Source organism: Fringilla coelebs, assembly GCF_963513975.1.
Source record: "Fringilla coelebs genome assembly, chromosome: 10".
Lineage (NCBI taxonomy): Eukaryota > Metazoa > Chordata > Aves > Passeriformes > Fringillidae > Fringilla > Fringilla coelebs.
In genome coordinates this window covers 24,698,036-24,720,462 of record NC_140036.1, presented here as the reverse complement: position 1 = coordinate 24,720,462, position 22,427 = coordinate 24,698,036, and the positions used below count along the sequence as shown (strand labels likewise).

Genomic DNA, 22,427 nt, shown 5'->3' with positions numbered 1-22,427 from the left:
TATGGAGCAGCTGCTCAGTAATTTTAAATTTCTCTTCCTCTTTCTTACAACCTTTCCTGAGGGGAGAACCCTTTGGTTTTGTGATTCCAAGGCAGAGCTAGACCAAGCCCTGGATACTTGCTCCTGGGCAACTGCAGAGCTTGTTCTACTTTCCTGCAGCTGGTCATCCTAGGACCCCTTTTTCTTCTTTTAAACTCATGTTAACCTCAAAATACACACACACACATACACACACACATATATATGATCACAGTAAGAGATTGCACACTGGTACACGTCTAAGAGCTATGAGTGCATGGAACTATGAAAGATTCTAGATTTGTTTGCACTTTCCTTTCTTGTGCCTTCGCTGTGAGGGACACTTTGTGAAAGGCCAGGCAGCTACAGCGATAACTACACTGGAACCTTACCTTTGCACATCTGCTGAGGTTTGAGGACATAACCACAGTTGCCGTTTACCCTGAATTTTGCTTCATTTAACTGCATCACACGTCCCTCAGACTGGTAGTTTAGGGCCACTGAAAGAAGTGGGGTGCCATTAATAAAGATAATATTGCTTGGCACATACACACCAAAAGGGAAGGAAGCCTTTCATGCAGCTCCTACCTAACTGGCAGCCCACATTCCAGTAAGGGACAGGGTTGAAGTTGCTGGAGTCGATCCGGTAGGCTGAGGGATAGACCCTGGTCAGCTGCCTCTGGTTGTAAAGCATGAACTGCTCGGCCTTCTGCTGCACTGCCTGGTGGGCTCTGGTCTCACTGAACGACAGCACGTTCCCTGTGGAGCCTGTGTGCCATGGTACAAACAACAGACAGGTGACAAAGAGTCCCAGGGCACGGGGCCTGAGCCCAGACCTCATTACCTGGGTATTCATCAAGGGCACCGTGAGATTTAGTCCAGTGTTCCAGGATAGATTGTCTTGTCTTACACAAATCATGCACCCTGGGTAACTGCAGGGCACCAGCTCCCCCTTCCAGGAGGGTCTGTTCTCCCCTCAAATCTGCAGACTCGAAAGGAAAGCCAAGTGAGAGCTCTGGCTAAAGAGCCCAAGCTCCAGTGCTCCTGCTGGGACCTTTCCTCCTGCAGACCCCCAGATGTGGCAGCTCTGGGGAACCTGCAGCAAAATCCTCTGCTGCAGCAGGGCCAGAGGAGTCACTGCCAGGGAGGGAGCGCCCGGCTGGGCTCTGGCACAGGGGGCACTAACAGCAGCACTCTGCCCCTCCTCTGACAGGTGACAGGGGACGTGCCAGCCCTGTGCCACCCTAACAGCAGCACTCTGCCCCTCCTCTGACAGGTGACAGGGGACGTGTGCCACCCTAACAGCAGCACTATGCCCCTCCTCTGACAGGTGACAGGGGACGTGTGCCACCCTGACAGCAGCACTCTGCCCCTCCTCTCACGGGTGACAGGGGACATGCCAGCCCTGTGCCACCCTAACAGCAGCACTCTGCCCCTCCTCTGACAGGTGACAGGGGACGTGTGCCACCCTAACAGCAGCACTCTGCCCCTCCTCTCACGGGTGACAGGGGACGTGCCAGCCCTGTGCCACCCTAACAGCAGCACTCTGCCCCTCCTCTGACAGGTGACAGGGGACGTGCCAGCCCTGTGCCAGCCCGTACCATCATCCACGATGTCCTGGGCTGCCACGGAGTTGGTGTACACCACCAGGTCAGACAGGGCCCGGCACAGCTTCACTGTCTTCCTGCGGCGGGCAAGCCTGCTGGGTGAAAGCAAACGAAAACAGGCAGTTGCAGGATTGAAGGTGTATTTCAATCCCCCTTTCTGTTCTTTTCAACAACAAGGAAATGAAGAATTGTCAGCAGGGAACCCTGTGAGGCAAACTTCCTTGGAGAGGGTTCTGGGATGACTGCCCCCCTCTACCTCCACAGCCCATCCACGCAAACAAAAATTTTCATTTAAAACATAATGAAATAGCTGCACCATGGCTTTTCTATACAAAACCAAGGAGCATTTCAGCGAGAGCAGACACATTCTCAGTGGCACTTTTTTGATTGGTTTTTCCCCATTCTCAGATGCAATAAAGTTGCCTGGGCTGTGATGCACCTTCTGTAACGTGCACAGTTTGCTGTTTGCAGCAGGTGAAACGGTGCCTGGCATCTTTCCATGAGCAGTGGCACTGTCACACCTCTGTGCAGTTAATTGCTGCCTGCAGCCTGTGACAGGTGACACAGCCAAAACACCGGGCTGACAGCAACCCGGCTGCCAGCTGTCACGTGTGACAGACACATCACACGTGACACACGGACACTCAGGACCCGCTCTGGGCGCAGCCTCACGCGCTGATGGCACCGAACAGCCTGGCTTTACCCGAGGGGCTCCAGCTCACCTGTGGGGCTGCCCCAGCTCCTTGCCCGGAGGGTGCTGCTGGCTGTCCTCATCATCCGAGGCACCGTGGGCTTTGGCTGCTGCCTTTGCAGCTCTCTGTGGGGAAAGAGCCAGGCAGGGTCGGTCACTGGGGGCTCCTGTTCCTGTGGCTGGGCAGGAGGCTGAGCTGGGCTCTGCAGCCCCAGGGACAAAAGTGACCCCTGGGGCTGGGCCGGCAGAGTTTCCCTGCTGTGGAGAAGGAAAGGCAGGGCAGAGCACACTGCACCCCGTGGCAGGGATTCCAGCTGTGGCCACGAGCAGCTCTGGGTGCTGCCAGGCCTCAGGGCTTATTTCTGTGTGCTGCCAGCCCAGCCAGGCTGGCATTATTTCTGCCAAGGGGCTGTCTGTGTCAGAGCACAGGCCACTCTGTGCTCTGCACCTGCCCTGCTCCCTCCCAACACCAGAGGACAACACTGCTCCCCTGGCTCCTGCTGAAATCCCAATGGATTGTGTCCTGTTTAACAAACAGCAACACACAACAGGGTCTAAATATACAGAGCACTGCTTATGTCCACCTGTGCCTCTCCCCAGTTTAGAAAATTAAACATATTCATTAGGGAAGGTGTAAACAGAGTCTGGGCAAAACATTCAAACATCATCTTCCTGCTCCACTTTGAGCCACAAATATTCAAGTGGTTCTAAATTACTACACTATAAAGAAAATAGCTATGATAAAAAGGATTAAAACCTCAAACTCCCCTTTTTTATAAGCACCTATGATTTAACAGTTTCCAATTTCAACATTACATCTTTTGTAATGCTAAACACAGCTTCAGGTGAGAGTTAGTTAATCCCCTTCTCATCAAGAGGTAATTAATATAACTGAGAGCTCCTTATCCTTTTGCACAGGGCTCATTGAGCACAGATTTCTTTCCTCCTCTTGTCATACACCCTATTGGACATAATTCAGTTGCTGTGTTCGGTGCTGACATGAAGTTGACTATATTGGAAATCATTTGCATGGTTCACTTCGGAGTCTGAAGGTCTGCACTGAGCATGTTCCAGGCAGTTAACTATCAGGAATTGCCAGCTTTAGTGTCTTTGTACCTCCCCAGTAGTTTTTAAAGAGTTTATTCATTTGGCACAAGAGCTGACCGAAAATGTCATGTGTCAGTATTGTTGGGTGGATAATTCTGTATCTGCAAAAAGATCAATAGTAACCAATCTTCCCAGGCATCCTTTCAGCTGGAAAGGCATCAGGGAGCAGTTACAGGATGTCTCTGTTGCCTTAGTCTACAATACAATCACTATTTTTTTTTTAATCTATATATACCTCTGTTTTTTTCACCAGAGATAAATTGAACGGGCTTTCCAAACCTGCTCCATCCATTAGGATAACTAGCTGAAGTAATTAAATTATTGACAGACTTTCCAGCCCTCAGCAGAACCAGCAGATTCCAGTGGCTGACATTTGCCTGTGACACCTCATTCCCAGCATTTGTGTGGCCAGCAGCAAGCACAGGGTGCCAGGGGCAGTGCCCACTCTCAGGGAGCACAGGTACCCATGAGGGGAAAGGTGCTGAACGAGACACGAGCACTGGAACTGATGCAAGCTTGGAACTGAAGTGTAAATATGAGCCCTGGTTATATTTACACTGTCTGCTTAGGGAATTCTTGATGGCTCCTAGCTGGCTTCAGGGCAGAGGGACTGGTGGCTGATTAAGTTCTTTGAAATGTCTCCTGATCATAAAAAACTGCTCAGATTCTCAGTCCCAAAGCTCTGTGCAGCCTTCACCATGGAGAGCAGAGTCTGGCAGGCTGGGGCAGAGGGCTGCTGGTGGCACAGGGGCTGGCTGGGCTGCAGAGCTGCCTCTCTGCTCAGTCACCCACTGCAGCAGTCACCAAGGGAGCTGGCAGCTGCAGCAGCTCAGGCTGAGGCTGCAAATGCAAGACTCAAGGTGCCGTGGGAGTGTGGCAGTAGGGGAGCCGGACGACAGGGGCACATTTGTCAGGATATGGGAACGGGAGGAAACAAGGGCACTGTCCCTTGTGGGGGCTGCTCTGTGCCCAGCTGTGAAATGAGAGCTCAGCTCCTTCCTGGGCAGTGGAGACACCCCTGAGGAGCAGCAGAGCAGGCAGCCTGACCCAGCAGCTGCACAAACATAAGCAGGATATGAAAACCAGGGGGAGATCAGGCAGAGCACATCTGCACAGAGCAGGAGCCCAGAGGCAGCACTCAGCCACAGCCACCCCTGGGAGCAGGGACAGTCCCAGCACGGCCCTGCCCAGGCTGGGACACAGCAAAACTGGGCCCTGACTAAACCAGGCACTGCCAGCTGTCTGGAAAACAAGGTGTGCCAAGACATTTGTCTCTGCTGCTGCAAGTTTGATCCGAAAATCAGCAATTCCACAGCATGAGTAAAGATGATCTTTTGGCCACATAAGAAAGGTTCTCAATCTTCTGAACAGATTAAGACACCGAGTGTAATCCCACAGGCTCCCTCCTTGCTGCCCCCAAGCCCCCCACGCTTGTGTGGAGCAGTAAAACATTGCCAGGGTCTCTCTGGAATGCTGCCAGTCCTAGAACAGCCACCTCAGTTCTCATTTATTTCACTCACCTTGTGTTTACCAAAGTTCCCCATTAATGATCGACCATGAGACTTTTTTCCACCTTCTTTTGTGTCCAGGTTCTGTGCAGAAAAAGTGCAGTAAAAAGCATAACTAAATACCTTCAGAAATGTCTTTAAAGAGTCTGATACAATCTCCAAAAGGCATCATTTCAACCTCCTACAAGTTCCTGTATGTCACTCTGACTCACTATTAGGAAAGTAAAAGTATTGCAAATGAGACAAAGTGAGTTAAAGTCTGATCTGGGAACAAATTGAAATCCAAAATCTCATTACAGGACTTTTCTAATTTCTTTGTACGCTTCACAGTTTAGAATCATCTAACTGCAAAGAAAAATACTAACATTAGCACTCAAGACAACAACAAACCATGTAGAAAAAGCAGTCTAGCAAAACCAGGCAAATAACAACAAACCAAGACGTCTGAGTGTTCTTGAAAGCAGCCACAAAGGGAAAAGGGAGAGGAAAAAGAACCTCCTAGCAGATAAATGTGGATTTCTCATAGGCAGCCTGCAGGCTGAGTTCCACATTCCCAGCCATGCCCCCAGACATCAGCTGGATAACTCCTGGCAGCATCTCACTTCTTCTGTCAGGAACACACAGCCCTTCATCTTCTGAAGAGCAAAACAAAACTGAAGAATATTCCCCCAGCATGTCAGCTGGGTGAGTGTTTCAGTGCTGTGAACTGCAGCTATTCCCTGGTCAGGGCTGAGCTGGACTCACTTTGGGCTTTCATGATGATGAGGGCACTGGGGGCCCAGCAGAATCAATAACCTGTGTTCAGAGATTTGTTCAGAGCTCAGGCTGGAAGTCTCTCTAACTCTAGAAAGATTTAGCAGATTTTTACTTATTTTAATAGCAATTATTTGGGAAAAATCAAAGGCAGACCAGTAATGAATGAAAAATAAATGACCAGGAAAAAACCAGGAAAAAACCCAACTGCTCCCTTTCTAGTCCATCAATTACACAGTAAGTCCTAGAAAAGAGTTCTGTGACACTGGTTCCAGAGCAGGCACATCTCCACAGAAAATTCACTCTGTATTTAATGTCCCTGGAGTTTGCATGCAGCTCCCCAGTTCCTGGCTCTCTCATCTGCAGCAGTCTGCAGCACATTGCACTGTGCAGTCCCCACAGGGGCTGTGAAGGGAGAGCCCACCTACCTGCTTCAGGTTCACACTGAAGCTCTGGTGAGTTGCCTTCAGCAGGGCTCTCACAGTGAAGCTGTCAGGATCCTCTTTGTCCCTGATTTGGGATTCTTTTAGCAGAGACTCCAGTTTTGTCCGTATGAAAGATTCCACCTGGTGCTGAGTTGCACCATTGCTCTGAAAGACAGCAGGACACCCAGCTCAAGTAGGGGTTTGTGTCCATCCCACTGCACACTGAGGGTCACACAGTGCTCCCATTTCCTTCCCTCTGCAAGAAAAGACTCCTTGCACAATCCTGCCTGATTCTGCCCTTTCTACCTGTGGCTTTCACTGCCATTTCCCTTCTCCTTTTCCCCTGAGCCCTCCCAGCTCAGCTCACCGTCCCCCACAGATCCCCAGGACCTGGCCATGGGCTCTCTCTGCCCCACAGCTGTCACAAGCCCCTCCTTCTCTTTCAGAAGAGCATGAATTCCCAGCTAATGCACTTACACACACCCTAAGCATTAGATTCCTGCTCCAAACAGTGAAAAAAGGAAGTGATTTCTGTTAACAGTCATCCAGACCATACAGACTCAAACCAGTCTCTTACATAAGGCACTTAAAGTAAAAATGAATCCTGTAGAACAGCATGAACCTGACACAGGAATTAAAAACTTAGGGATGAAAAACTCTGCTAACAACTGTAAGTAGGACATGGAGTGTGCATGTAAGAAGTGCAGAGCTGTCACACTCTGGGAGCTGACTGTGTGCACATACAAAGCAGGGCTTTAACTTGCAGTCGTCCTCAATTTCATCAGCACTGTCCTCTTCTGAAACCTCTCCTTCCTCAGCATCTGCTCCAAGGCTGCAGGGCAACTTCTTACCCTAAAACGAGGGAAAAACACCCCCAATAAATGTGGTCAGTGTTAGTTAGTGCACCCAGTCTGCTCCTCTTGCTTCACCATCTGCTCCCAAGTAAATCACCTACTAAATTTCTGTGATCTTGCTCCTCTGCACAGAAATGTTCTCAGCTTACCTGCTTCACCAGTGGGAGACAGGAATGGCACTCAAGATTTCTGCAGAAATGCAGAGGATTGATTTTTAGGCTGCATTTTGAAATTAATAATGCTGCTAATTAGCAGGTCAAATTCCCTTCATACTGGTACCTTTACACTGGCTTAAATCCCTGAGTGTTGCTAGAATGACTCTTTATATACACTTACAGGATGAAAATTATGCCATTATTTGAAATTGTTTGCCTAGTGAATCAATACTGCCTTTCAAAAGGAAAATATATAAAAAGAGCAAAAACAATAGCAAGAAGATGAGAAGCTGGCTTACTTCTCAACAAGGTGCTGATTCCTAAATCTGATTTTATCTTTTCCAACAGAGCTCCTTAAATTGAGCAGGGGATGGGAGACAGGGCTTTGTGCAGGGATCCTGTGATGCTCGAGATAGAATTTCTCATTCTGAAAGCAGCTCAGCTCCACAGCAGTCTGCACCCACAGGGCTCCAGCAGTGAGAGCTGGCAGATCACACTGAAATGACAGCCTCAGACGTGCTGAAAAGGCAGCTCAGAAGTTCAGGTGAGAGCCCAGAGCACCCAGCCTCTCCTGCTTTTAGTGCAGTGCTGTGGGATTTCTGCAGGAGAGATGTTCCACATGATTTCCTGTGGATCCCTCAAACACCAGCCCCACGTGTTTGCACAGTTCATTAACCAGCAGCCACTCCAGAAAACTGATGCAGTGAAATGCAAAATCGTGGCTGAGCACTCAAAGGGCTCCTAATTTAGGGTCAGCTCTGTACTGTGCACTGCAGCATGTTCAAACTAACATCAGACAAATTGTGAATCCCTGCAGCCTGACTGATGCCAAGGACAGGGGGAAAGCCAGAGTACCCTGAGAGTTCACACAGAAGTAATTGCCCCCCTGTGTCCAAGTAAATTAGACAATCTAACAGGGCAGAACTCTATTAATCACCCTCCCAAAGGTCTGCCTTGTGCTTCTTCCCTCTTCTATCCATCCTGGCCTTTGGAATTCCTTTCAGAGCAAATCTGTTTGGTGTGAGAGTCTCACAGAATTAATCCTGCACAGAGCTCCTCCTGAGCTGCTCTTCTCCCATAAACACAGCAGGTGAACCATGAACAGAGTTCCATCCCATGAACTACAGCTCCCAGCTGGGAGAGGGGAAAAGCAGGAAAGCTTCACTTTTCTGTCACTCCAAAATACTTTGTCCAAGGAAAGACTGTCAGGTAATGTTTAGATGCTAGAGAGATATGAACTGGTCCTCCAAGGAAAACCTACAATAAGTATCACAAGCTGACTTTTGTGGCATTCTGAACATGCCAGCAGCAAGTTACCTTCACTAGGATTTTCCCTTTTAAATCCTGAGGGCTGGGAAGCTGTCTGGGATCTCCAGTGCTCACAGATGACAAGTCCAGTTTGTCACCAAAAATCTCCTTCAGGTACTGGGCAATCTTCTTTTGCTGTTGAATACTGCAGTGGTTTTCAATGGACAGGATCACTGGAAACCTGGAAACAAAGCCCCAGACACTCTGAGAGCTGTGTGTGCAGAGACAACCCCTGCACTCTTACCACCCACCTGAGAATGGAACAACTGAGTTCTTCCACAGATCTGCCCCACTGTTTTCTAAACTCTTGGCAGCCCCAGGGTTCTGTAACAAGGAACCCCACATTAACCCCAACCAAATAACCCCACCTCCTTCAGTTTTGAAAGTATCACCTTGTACTTCTCATCTTTTGGGTTCAGTTGCTTTTTTCCCCACAAATCCATTGTTGGGTGCTTTTTATTTAAATAAAGAAAAGAAAGTATTTTCCTTTTATTCTCTTTAAACTACTCAAAATTCTCGACACCCACTCATGATTTGAGACTAGTGTGTGTGTGTGTGTGTGTGTGTGAGTGTGTATGGGTGAAGTCCACAGTTTTCACAATAAACTGTTATAAAGCACCGTGGCAAATGAAACAGATTCAGAACACTACCCCACACCTCAGTATTTCCTCAAACTACACATGACAGCTTTTCAATTTTTCTGCTGAAATAAAGTATTTTCAGTAGGTAGAGAACATCACAGTATCGATTTTTCAGGAGAATTTCCCTGTGGATGTGAGTGGGAAGTTCTATTGAAAGATAATCAGCAGTCTCAGACTGTCCAAAGCCTTACTGAGTTTAAGGGCACAAAAAGGTTCAACCTAGGCAGAACTCTCTCCCCCAGTAGATGGGAAGAGCATGTGCAGCTGAACAATAAACACAGGAACAGAATCTACCCTGATGTGTTTAAAGGAATATTTGCACTTCCTGGGCTTGATGGTTGTTTTCAGTGTGTGGGATTAACTACAGAAAACAGGTGTAGCTGCAACCCTGGCTCCACACTTACTCATTTTTGATGAAGGCATATTTATTGATGGTTTCTGCCACGTCCCGGAAGAGGATTTTGGAAGTCAGGGTGTAGCCATGGTGCACCACTGGCTCCCCATCTGGGCCATCCCAGCAATCCACTGTTGAGACCAGGAAAGTCACACATTAAGAGATGCCCCCATCCCTCATTCCTGTGCTCCTGCTGCCAGCAGAGCTCACCTGCTCAGCCAAGCAGGTTCACTCCCCCTCTTGGCCCCTCTCATTCCATCTCCCCCAACCTGCCAGCTGAGCTCAGACTAACAGGACAGTCTTCTCCTAGGTCAGATGAGATTTCGAACTGTTTTTCCCCTTGTATTAATCTGAGGGGTTTTCCTCATTTATAAAACTACAAAGGTATAATACGTCAAATAATGTTTACAGCTACCTTGGGAACGCAGTTTCTGCTTCTGAAGACAAACTGTTTTAAAAGAACTTATCTTTTCCCGCTCCCAATTTAACTTGCAGCTTTATAACTGACTATATGAGGAGTGGCATCAAATCCAGCACATGCAGAATGGACCAGCATAAGAATGCTTTTCCTAATGAATGCCTGAACCCTGAATTTGTACCAAACTTGTCACTGCTGCTGCCTCCACAGGCAGTTAAACTTCCCAAGGAGAAAGCTGCAGAGCTAGTCCCTGGGCTCTGAAGTAGCTGCAATAGCTTTGAGGTCAAGTCAAAAAACACTGCTGAGTGTTCCTGGGAGCTGTTCTGCAGAAGGCAATCACCCAGTTTTCTCAGGTTCATTTTCTCTAATTAATTTTTAAATAGAGATTAACAATATTTTTTTCCCAGATGACCTTTTGTAATGCTAGTCATAAAAAATTAATGTTGAGTCTAACTTTGCCAAAAGACTTTATTTATTTCTGGAAAAGAAAAATACTAATATAAAACACTAATGTTTTGTTATTATTTAAATCATGCAGAGCTTAAACAAGAATCCAATGTGATCCCCACGTTTCCCCATGGCAGGGAGCTGGAGCTGGATGATCTTTAGAACCCCTTCCAACCATTCTGTGATTCTCTGGTGCCTGTGACGCTTGCCCAAGGTGATCATTCCCAACAGAAAAATCCAGTCTGGAGTGGTCAGAAAGTGCTGCAGTGCCTCAGGCAGCCCAGCATCACTGCTGGGAGTGTGGCCCTGAGCCCGTGGCCAGTGGAGCCCCCGTGCAGCCAGCCCCCATGCAGCCCTCTGCAGTCCCCGTGCAGCCAGCCCCCATGCAGCCCTCTGCAGTCCCCGTGCAGCCAGCCCCTGTGCAGCCCTGTGCAGTCCCCGTGCAGCCAGCCCCCGTGCAGCCCTGTGCAGTCCCCGTGCAGCCGGCCCCCGTGCAGCCCTGTGCAGTCCCCCATGCAGCCAGCCCCTGTGCAGCCCCCCTGCAGCCAGCCCCCATGCAGCCCTGTGCAACCCCTGTGCAGCCAGCTCCATGCAGCCCTGTGCAGTCCCCGTGCAGCCCCTCTGCAGCCTCGTGCAGCCCCTGTGCAGCCAGCCTCCGTGCAGCCACTCTGCAGCCCCATGCAGCCCCTGTGCAGCCAGCTCCATGCAGCCCTGTGCAGTCCCCGTGCAGCCAGCTCCATGCAGCCCCATGCAGCCAGCCCCCGTGCAGCTCCTGTGCAGCCAGCCCCCATGCAGCCCTGTGCAGTCCCCATGCAGCCCCCATGCAGCCAGCCCCTGTGCAGCCCCCTGCAGCCCCTCTGCAGCCCCTCTGCTGCCCCTGTGCAGCCAGCCCCCATGCAGCCCCCGTGCAGCCAGCCCCCGTGCAGCCCCCGTGCAGCCCACCTTCGACGCAGCGGCAGCCGGCCTGCAGCACGCGCGCGTACATCTCGGCCCGCGACTGCGAGAGCAGCTGGTCCCCGCTCAGGTAGGTGTTGTGGGACGAGGCGATGAAGTAGTGGCACAGGGGCTGCTGCATGTCCTGGTGCACGTGGCGGTGCAGCGGGTTGGACACCTCGCACGCCGGGCTGCGCATGAAGCTGGTGAAGCCTGCGGGCACAGGGACGCGTCAGGGCGGGGAGAGCGCCCGGAGCCCTCCCAAAGCTGAGCCTCTGACAGCGGCTCCGCGCTCCAGGGCACGGGGGAGGCCGCCCTGGCTCAGGCACAAATGCCTTTTGCAACAGAACTCCTGGTGGCACTCCTGTGCTGGGAACGGCAGCGCCCTCGGCACACAAGGCAGCCGCAGAACCCAAAGCACAACCGTGGATCAGCAGCCAAGGCACTGACCCATCATCCTCCCTTCACAATTTTCTTTTTCCTGAAAGTTTATTCAAGAAGATGGTACTTCATTTATAACCCTCTAAATAGAGCAGCACCGTACAGAGAAAGTTTTACAAATACCTCCTTTAAGAATGAAACGTGTAAAATATTTGCAAAGGACGGTGCAAACAATACCGGCCCTGAAAGCAGCTCAGAGATAAAAGCAGCTGCAGCAGCAGGTTAAGAGGAGCAGAAATGCTTGCAGAAATATTGTTTAAGTGTCACAGCTTGTTTGTTTTACTTTCCTTTTTTCAGTTTGAGTGCAGTGCCCTGGGTCACATCAGAAGCTTGTTGAAGGGAGGCCATGCCCGGGATTTAAATACCATGTGGAGGAAAATTCCTACTTCCCCCCTCCCCAAATCACCACGTACATTATGCTGCTCCACAGAACCTTCCTTCGGGCAAAGGAGCACAACATGGCTTTTAATCTATTTCATCTCAGCTCTGAGGCTGATCTGATTGATACTAAATTGGATTCTGAATAAACATACAATTTACAAGTGCTTTCACAAGCAATGGGAATCAGTATTAAAACCCAATGAAAATATAACTATCTGTACTTTATTTCACAGAAGCATAAAGGAGTGGATTGTGCAGGATCCCAGATCCCCAGAGCCAAGGCAGAATGAACACTTTGCTTTCATTACCTCACTGGGAGCAGGCTGTAGATAAACTGCATGGTACAGGACAGTTTTGTAAGAGTGAGCAATAAATCCCCACAGCCTCAGGCATCCAGCCCCACTCCTGAGGATGGCTGTGATGGATGGCTGAGAGCTGCTGCCTCACCACACCTACTCACATCTCCCCCCTGGCTCACAAAACGCACACACACACCTGACTGCTGATCCAGGGACAGCAAAATCCTCACCAGAACACCATCAAAGCACTTCCACTCCACTGCAGCATGGCAAGAGAAAACTCGCTCTGAAACCAAAACTTTTACCTTCAATCCCAAGAACATTTTGCTTCTTGTTTTCTTCTGACACTTCAAACTTCTGTATGATGTCCAGACAATATTCTGGTGTCACGTTATTCATCTGCACAAAAACAACAGCAGAGGTACGCTCGTTTTTAACATCACCAGCATGTGAAAATCTACTTAATTTGGAAGAGACAAACAGGAGTGAGAGGTAGCCATCAATTAAAAGCCGTCATTTTAGTCTCAAGATTAAAATTAGCTGTTTAGCAGCCTTAATAGTTGCACTGGCCAATACTGCTGAAATGAGAACTATGGCATTATATTCTTTAATATAATCTTCTTAGACATGCAAAAAGATTTGGCAGGCTTGGATTTCATTTTCATGCGTTTTCCACTCCTATGATTTCATTACTTCCAAGGGAGTTCACTGTAATGCACAGGCTAGGAGAGAAATAATTACATTCTGAAATGAAAAACAGCAGCTTTTCTGAAACAAATAGGAATTTTGTCAACAGCTTCAACTAGGCCACAGCTGAGGTTCTCACTGGTTTGTGGGACACTTACAAGTGGACACTTATATTTCCTTCAGAGCTAAAGGGAAGGAGCAGCTCTCATCACTCATCTCATCTTTCCTCGCTGCCTTGAGTTGTAGAGAACCAAAGGGAGAGTGAGGACTGGCTGGATTTCATTTCTCTACCACCAACATCACAGGAAGACAATACTGGTTCTCAGACCTCTGGCACCTTTCTTGTGCCATCATCCTGTTCACTGTTTGTTCTGTCCCACCTAAGCCAACCATCCTGAGATGCTGCAGGAATTACATGGGATAATAATAAAGAACAATTCAGTAGAAAAAAATAACTGATTATCCTTGCTCAGGTTGGTTTGATTGCAAACACTGCTCAGAGCCTCAGAACAGGCCCTGTTCTGGTACAAGCTGGCTCAAATTAACTTTTCCATTATGCCCCATGGCTCCTTGCTGGCCCAGTGTGGGGTTCTCATGTGCTTGAGGAATGGAAATGTCTAATCTAGTCCAAGGCTGCATCTGCTGGGGAAAAGTCCACACATTTGTGCTTTTTTATTGTAGCCTGAGAGGTGATGACTTTGGCCATTCATTTTTTTGTTGCACTTTGGAGTACTCCACTAAAAATAATATGGGGTGTTCTCCTAAACAGGGAGTTCTCCTAAAAAAGAAGCCAGTTCAGCAAGCTAACAAAAATCCCAACCCACTTTTTTTCTGTCCTCAGGCTGCAGAGCGTTTCATATCTTGCCAAATGAGTAGCAGATGGAGCAGAACAGACTGCCCACAGATTTCCAAGCATCCAGACAACAGCAAAACCAAGATGCTGTTTGGTGAGGGCTCTGGGGAGCTGCCTCCTGGCTGGGAGCAGGGTCAGCCTTTGGGGCAATGCTGCCCTGCCCAGGGCATCGCTGGCACTGGGACCATTCAATCTCCCTGCCCTCCCAATGCTGGGCACTGGGAAGGGGCACAGGGTGCAGGGTGCCTCCAGCCTGCCCAGCCAAGAGGTTCACCTGGGAGCTCCTGGTTTCACTCACTGTGGTGTGCTGCTGGAGCAGAGCTGAGCAGAGCAGCTCCCAGACAGCTCTGCCCAGGCAGGAGGGCACACAGAGAGGATGCAGAATGCCAGACCTGGCAGTCAGCTCCGGCTTTCTGCTGCATCAGCAGGTCCCAAATGTCCTTGTGCACCCCAAAGGCAGCTCCCCCACCTCTGACACGTGTTCCTGCCCCAGGTCCCTGAGCACCCTCCCACACCACTATCCTGGGCACTTCAAAAATCATACAAAGCAGCTCAAACTCTTTCTAGAAGCATTTCAAAAAATAAGGAAACCTTCAGAACTGTCTTCTGTCACATCTGTGCTTTGCCCTCTGCCCCAAGTTAATATTTTCCATAAAATCCCTTCCCTACACCTGAATGTAAGCGCATGGCCACAGACATGGGTGCAGATATTGCCCTACCTTCTGTTCCACCCTCAGAAACTGGGCCAGCTCCTCAGCAGTGAGATGATCCTTCTTGTCACTGTAGCTGAGGAGCAGCAGGTAGAGATCTCGACGCAAGGACATCATCTTGTAAAACACTGAGAATTCTTCAAAGTTCAGGGTTCCTTGGTTCTCATCTGTGTCTGCCTCCTAAGAGGGAATGACACTCAGGTAAACATGCTCAGCACAGGAGAAATCAGGGAATAGAACAGAGCAGGACCTGTGTGCACCAACAGAAATGTAGTAAATTCTAGTCTCTTGGACTGTTCAGATACAAATTCTAACAGGCTAAAATAACTGTAAAATTATATCATCATCTCTAGGGGTTTTGGTGAAAACGGTTACTAAACTAAAGCCACAGATTCCCTATGAAACTCTAATTTCCTTCTTTAATTTCATATTTATTTCCCTCAGAAAGAGGCTCACCCTGGGCTTTATTCTGATCTCTTGCCCTCCTGTATGCCCTGCAGTTATCCTGGATTAAAACACAGCAAGAGGCGTAACAATATCACCCAAGGCTTCCCCAACAACAGTCTGATATCTTAAAACATTCAGGACAATATCCAGAGTCTCAAATGCACATTATTTAATCTGCAGCACTCTCAGCCCCAGCAGCACTCTGCAGAGAGGACAGCTCTGCAGCAGCACCGAGACTCCCCACCAAAACACACACCCAGCATCTCCAGGCTTGATTTGCTGTTTCTCCTCAGAGGTAGGAAGAGAAGAAAACAGTACTTAGCACACACTAATACAAGCTTTTTCCTGTGAACATCTGCCTAAGAGGATTGCTGTGGATTTTCAAAACAAAGAATATATTCTGGAGAATGGCTGGCAGGCACTGTGTGGGTCTTCATGCAGAAAGGAGCTGCAAACTCCTATCGCAGCAAGTCAGCTGAGAGGAAAGGAATTCTCAGCTAAATGGTGTTGAATGGGATTTTTAATCATTTTAGATCTATTACATACCTTAAATGACATTCATAACCTGTGGGAACGAGTACAACCCAAATTAATCTCTGCAACACCACCCCAGCAGTTTCCAGGTCTTTGGGAGTAACTCCAGACTCCAAAGATGTATCTCTAATGGGATTTTGTGCCATAGAAGATTCTTCAACCTTCCCATGTTTTACAGCAAACCAGCTTTGAGCTGGCACTGGTTTAGAAAAGTGATGACATATTTTGCTCTCCATTATGTCCTTGGTTTATCTTTCCTTTCCTGCAGTAAACACAAGGACTGGTGGAAAATGGGAGCTGTTTTCAGACAACAGAAGTAAAAAATTGATTCTAAATCAATCAAATCTGAATGGTCAAATATGAGGAAGTTGTTAAAGAAAACCTAATTACTTGCATAAAGCCAGTTTCTTTTAAATAATTTTCCATAAAGGAAATGAAAGAAACATTTTAGTAGCAACAGAGTAACTTCATTGTCCATCAATGCCAGCCTTGAACAGTTCAGTTCACAGAGCTGAAACCAAAAATGCAGCAGAAAGAGTAACATTGGTAACTTCTCTGTGTGCTTCATGTCATTTAAACAACATTCCCATGCCTCTTTGTCTACAGAAAGGCAAGACTTTGAGAAAGCCCGTGGGGTGCTGTGGGTTTGGTCCCAGCTGCAGATCCTGCCCTGGCTGTGCCCAGACACAGATCCTGGCTGTGCCCAGACATGGATCCTGGCTGTGCCCAACATGATCCCAGCTGGCCCCTGGTGGCCTGGGCACACACCTGGAACATCTGGCGGACCTTCCTGCGGGGCAGGCTGACGTTCAGCTTGTGCATCAGCTGGTGGATCTCCTCGATGTTCAGCAGCCCGTCCCCGTTCTTGTCAGCCTCCTGGAAGGTCTGCTTCACCCAGCTGCCAGCGTGTCAAGGACAGGCACACAGGGATCTCCCCACGGACAAGGGAGCCAGGGCAGCTCAGGAAAGAACCCTTGGCCCCTGCCCTTACTACAGCTCAGCCAAATGCTTGAAACCAGAACTGGTTCATGGCAATTATTCACAGCTCAGTTCACTACTCCAGCCCCTCTGCACTCCCATTTCTGAGAACGTGCTCCAAAGTTTTCCAATATTGCTGGGCTTACTCTGCAATCTGCTTTCACCTGTCCCTTCATTCTACCTGACATTCTCACTTCCCAACAGCGCCTTTCACCCCCTGCTTGCACAAGGATCCCTCAGCACCTCCTGCTCAGTTCTTGCAGTAGCTGGGAGCGGGACAGGGCCATTCTGTATGCAGTCTCCCAGCTGCCACACTGGATAAAACAAACAGGACCTGCAGTTTCACCAGGAGAGAAGACAGAGCAGACAGGAGCAGCTCAGAAAAGCCATGGTTAAATATAGCAAGCTGAGGACAGGTGCAACAGAGCATGCAAAACAACCCCAATGGACCTGTGCCTGCTGTGAATCAGAATCAAACACGGGAGATAGAAATTAAAAACACCTGAAATATGTATATTCTCCAGGAGTACCACTGGGGATTTCCATGAGGCAGAAGAACAGACAGGTTACAATTTTAATTAAGATGGCCTTGGGGTTTGGTTTTTGGGGGAAGAGTGTTCTTTGTGTATAACATTTTAGCCATCACTGTTGTGAAAAAATCTATAGGGGAAAAAAGAGGCACACGAGGAAAATATTCAGAGAACATGAGGTTCACTTTGGCTACTGATCTGCAACAAACATTTAAGAGCTTTAAGGATTTGTGCTCCTGACAAACAATGGAGGCTGAGAAGGACACAGGCATCTGACTTACACAAGAGCATCAGCTATGACCAGGAGTTACTGAGGTATTGAGATAACTAGAAATAACTGGTTCTCCCCTTCAAAAAGGAATTCATTAACAAATGCAAGCCCATCCCCTGGCTCCCGTGCAGTTTGATCCAGTTGCCACGGCACAGCCCGTGGTTTATCACACACATAAGTGTCCATGTCAAACCCATTGCTCAGGTTTCCACTGCAATCAGTGGAAGGGTTTTGGTCACTTAATAGGAGGAGAGAGGACAGGCTGTGCTGAAGGGCCTGAAACCAAGGCAGGAACACGAGCCAGGAGGAGGCTGCCCCCAAAGGATACTGGTCGTGCGTCCTCTGGCGCTTGGCCAGCGAGTCCTCGTCGCTGATCCCAGCCAGGAGGTACTTGAGCCCCGTGATCCAGGTGCGAGCCTCCTCGGGGTTGGACGTGATCAGGTCCAGGGTCTCCAGGTGGTTGCCATGGTAAATGGTGAAGCAGCAGCTGGGGTCGAAGCTGCCCTCGGCGTGGCGGTGGAAGATCTCCGACTGCCGGCCCTCGCTGACTTTGTAAATGGAGTCGATGACAACTGGGGGGAAAGGGAAACCAAACGCTGGGACAGCCAGCCAGCCTCTGCCTGCTTCTCCCAGTTCTGAGTTATTCAGGTTCAGAGGCACTAAACTTTATTAATGTTACAGCTTCCCATCCCAAAGCCCTGCTGGACTGAAGGCTTCCCTGCCATGGCTGCCCCGGAGGCTCCGAGCACTACCCAGAACATGACTGGGCTGAGGCTACGGAAAGGGAGCACAGGAGACAGACACCAAGTGTCTCCCATCAGCCCAGGAGCCCCTGCGTGGCTCTGTAAGTCACATTCTAATACTGCCCCAGAAATTAGAAGAAATATGAGGAGGTTACTTTTTGCCTTTTCGCTCTTCCGAGAGGGCCTCCATCGGATGCATGTCCTGTGCTCATCCAGGTAGAAGAGACGGACCAGCCCCTTGGTTCCACTCTTCAGCTTCACCATCTGCGTCCCAGACTGCATCACACTCATGCATCTTTCAACTGTGGGGCAGAGCAGAACAAATTCAACTGAACACCCCCCTCACCCACCAATGACATGACTAACGGGCTGCCCAGCCTCTGCCAGGCACACCCCAGCTCTGACCTGAACCTCCAGGGACAGAAAGTGGGCAGTGCTGGGAGACTATCCCTTCTTCACTGGGAGACTATCCCTTCTTCACTGGGAGACTATCCCTTCTTCACTGCCACCTTCTGCACACGGGAGGGAGGAACAGCTCATCTGTCTGAACACCCTCACAACAAAGGAGGCAAACAAAACTTTCATCTGTGTTGAAGGAGAACATTTTGTAGTTGTTTCATGCTCATCTTATTTACATTTTTTCTATTACTGCGCACAGTGCTGTAATTTTAAACCCCATGGCTCCATGCACTTGGACTGCTGAGATCCGCATTCAAACCCTGCAGTCCTTTGGGCTCAGGAGCCCTGGAGTTTGTCCCTCATGCTGTGACACTGGCAGAGCTGCTCACAGAATGACACAGACACATTCACACCCTCTCCACGCTGCCAGGACCTTCCAACACACACTGGGATTATTTCCTTTTATCCACCCATCCCATTCCAATGATAAGGCTTTTTTCCTCCTCTGTGTTTTGACTAAAATAAACCCATTTCTTCCATTTCATCTCACGTCCTCCCTCCTGCAGCCTTCCAAACACAAGGATCAAGATAAGATTTCCTCTTGATCTCAGTATATATCCATGCTCTTAAATTACCTTCTGGTTTTATCCATTCACAGCCTCTCCTCACTTGGTATCACTCCAAATTCATCTCCCTGGGTGATTTGTTTACACTCTGGCTGGCTCCCAAATAAACTCTCTGGGTCTGTCTTTATTTCTTATCACCCTTCCTCTCTCCAGCACTTCTCTCTCCAGTGCTCCTCAGTGTCACAGCAAAGACTGACCCACACTCCCACTCCTCTGCCAGAGCTGGGATTTATTTATTTATTCTCCCAACAGCTCTGACACACTCGCAGGCAGTCAGAGCAGCATCTGAACATGGAGCAAACCAGGGCTGAAGAGCCCTTGGCACTGGAATAACCTGCCCTGGCTCCCTCACCCACCAGGAGCTGGCAAGGCAAACCCCACATGGAATAAACCCCATCAGAAGGAGTCTTTTTCCTGAGTTCTCTTTCTTGGAGGAAGGAGGGGACTGAGGTTGGGCTGAACAGAACCGAATTTTTCTGAAAGCCTCATGTGAGTGCAATAAATGTGTCCTTCATTGTGTCCATAAATAATGGCACCCCCTGGATCAGCACCCACTGAACGAAGGCCAGTTTGGAAGGGCTTTAGGATAAACCACAAATGTGACATAAATCAAGCCAGAAGGAGATGTTAGACCATATCCACATGTTGGCTGGGGCAGCATTAACTTGGATCTATCTGAAGATGCACAAAGTACCAGGAAGACAAACATTTCCACCACAAGGGATGGAAAACTCCAAACGTGAGAGAAAAAAGATGAACTGAAGCAAAAATAATCTCTAAAACTCCCTATGCACATCCACACAGGAATGCCTTTTCTTGGCAGACCCAGCCTTTCCTGAACTCTTTCCTTTCTAAACTCTGGAACTGGGTTTAGATCAGGTTTTCCTCAGATTCCTACCAAGACAAACACCACTTGTCCCAGCACAGCAAGAGGGTCCTCCCTGTGAGTGTGGGTACACAAACGTGCCCTGCTCCATCAGCCTGGCACACGAGCACCTTTTGATTTCACTAATAGAGAGATCACTCCAGCAGGGCTTTACTCACTAAGAGGTTTAGCAACAAGCTACTCAACACAGAAAATCTGCTTCTTTGCACCTAAGGCTAGCAGTGACTGGTGAAAGTCTTAGAAAAAGAACTAATTCTCAAATAAGTCTCTCTATTAGCACCAGCTCAGCTGTTGGAGAAAAAATCCCAGCCCGGTTTCACTGAGATGCCATTGAGGACAGCCAGCAAAAGGCAGGAGGGAGAGGACCACATTTATTCAATCCAAGGAAAGTAGAGAATGGGCCATAGCCAGGTAACTGCAGCCAACAAAATCAGGGGTGGGGGGGAATAAAAATCACAAAGGGCAACCCAGTTCCTTCTTCACCATTTCAATTGCCTAAACATTTCCACATCACATTTGGAATTGTTATGGGTGCACTCACATTGATGCTTCAGGCACACTTCAGTTACAGGGAATGGATTTTAAATCACTTTCTTTCCCAAAGTGGAGGAAACCCAGCTCCTGCCCAATATCTCAGCAGCCTCCACTCCCAAACCCCTCCTGCAGCAGGTCCAGTGCTCCAGGGAGCACCACCTTTGCTGTTTGCACTTTCCAATTCCAAGGAAGAACCATGATAATTCAAACATTTAAAGAACAGTAAACGTGTAAGAGAGTTCATGGCATCATTCCTGCTACATAGGTGTTAATAACAAAGGCTCCACCTTCAAGAAGGGACTGGGGCAATAGAAATGCCACAGCAATCACGAGCCCACTGGATCTCAGCTCTGCAAACCATTTACAAAACACCCCATCCTCCCCTTCAGGCTATTTATAAAATATAAGCACGCAAATAAAAAAGGTCTTTTTCAAATCTATTCTCAGTATGCTAATGCCGGTCCCTTGCCAGACACCACACATTAGCATCTGAATCAGGGAAGGTATTGAGCAGTGCAGGGCAGAATAAAGCTCCAGAAGAGCAGTTCAGGAAGGATTTCACTAAGGAATAGGGAAGCTGGTTCCAGAAAAATATCTAATCCTGTAGATAAACCAGGAATACAGAGTAAATGAGGCAGCTCCTCAATGCAGACATAGATTAAAATTTGGGGAAGCCAGACATGATTCCCATTAAAAGATATTCTTCTAACACAAGGACTAGCTGTGCATTTTTTTCTCAAAGTCTGAAAATGAATTAAATTGAACTAGAACACAATGTAGCTTATGTTACAAGATCAAAGAAAATTAATCTGGAAGTTTAAATAAAAAATTATGCTTATGCAATGTATAAGGAAGGTATCCCTGCCCATGGCAGGGGGTTGGAACAGGGTAGTCTTTAAGGTCCCTCCCAACCCAAACCATTCCATGATTCTATGATATTTGAAGATTTAATTTAAAACTAAAAACCCCTGAAAACTACATTAACTTCTGTTTGCAGAGTTATGCAAACTCGACAGTCTAAAATCATCCCAACAGACACCCTGGAGTTTAACAGGATTTAATAATGAAAGACGAGTCTACTTTTCTTCCTCCAACATAACCCTTTAAAGCAATACAGACCTGAATTCAAATAGCACTTTTTAATTTAGTTCAGCCAGAGAATCACTCCTAACACAAACCTCCCCTTACGGGAGGAGCCGCTTCTGTACCAAGGGCAAACCAGATACAAACCCACCTGTGCCAGCCCGACCCTCTCTGGGGTGCCCACGCTGCCCAGCCCGGGCAGACCTCTGAGGCCAGGAGCAGAGCCATGGAGCCTGGGATGGCCCTGGGATGGCCCTGGGATGGCCCTGGGAGCCCCGGGATGGCCCCGGGATGGCCCTGGGAGCCCTGGGATGGCCCTGGGGGCCGGGGTGCCAGCAGCTCTGTGGGTGCCCCTGCCCACGCCGCACCTGCTGCCCACTGAGCCAGCACTGCCGGCCAGCTGTGGCCACTCCTCGGTGCTAATCCCCAAACCAGCCCGTGCCACTCTCTGTCCCTGTGCCACCCTCTGTCCCTGTGCCACCCTCCGTCCCCGTGCCACCCTCTGTCCCCTCCTGCCATCCTCCATCCCCTCGTGCCACCCTCTGTCCCTGTGCCACCCTCCGTCCCCTCCTGCCACCCTCCATCCCCTCGTGCCACCCTCTCTCCCCTCGTGCCACCCTCCGTCCCCTCGTGCCACCCTCCATCCCCTTGTGCCACTCTCTGTCCCCATGCCACCCTCTGTCCCTGTGCCACCCTCCGTCCCCGTGCCACCCTCTATCCCCTCCTGCCATCCACCATCCCCTCATGCCACCCTCCGTCCCCTCCT

At 49.0% G+C, this 22,427-nt stretch overlaps 1 protein-coding gene across 1 annotated transcript in view; it reads right to left on the bottom strand.

The window, feature by feature from the left end:
* Positions 1-21,889, bottom strand: part of PLCH1 (phospholipase C eta 1) — a gene marked incomplete at both ends in the record, with an annotated part of 28,740 nt that extends 6,851 nt beyond the window's left edge. Inside the window, 17 exon segments of the mRNA XM_084212071.1 lie at positions 411-518; positions 607-786; positions 1,620-1,717; positions 2,348-2,442; positions 4,944-5,015; positions 6,113-6,274; positions 6,854-6,961; positions 8,436-8,607; positions 9,472-9,592; positions 11,269-11,472; positions 12,686-12,779; positions 14,640-14,810; positions 16,380-16,509; positions 17,719-17,962; positions 18,289-18,435; positions 21,809-21,856; positions 21,859-21,889. Coding sequence (XP_084068197.1) covers positions 411-518; positions 607-786; positions 1,620-1,717; positions 2,348-2,442; positions 4,944-5,015; positions 6,113-6,274; positions 6,854-6,961; positions 8,436-8,607; positions 9,472-9,592; positions 11,269-11,472; positions 12,686-12,779; positions 14,640-14,810; positions 16,380-16,509; positions 17,719-17,962; positions 18,289-18,435; positions 21,809-21,856; positions 21,859-21,889 — 2,185 coding nt within the window.
* Positions 21,890-22,427: the final 538 nt, after the last annotated feature.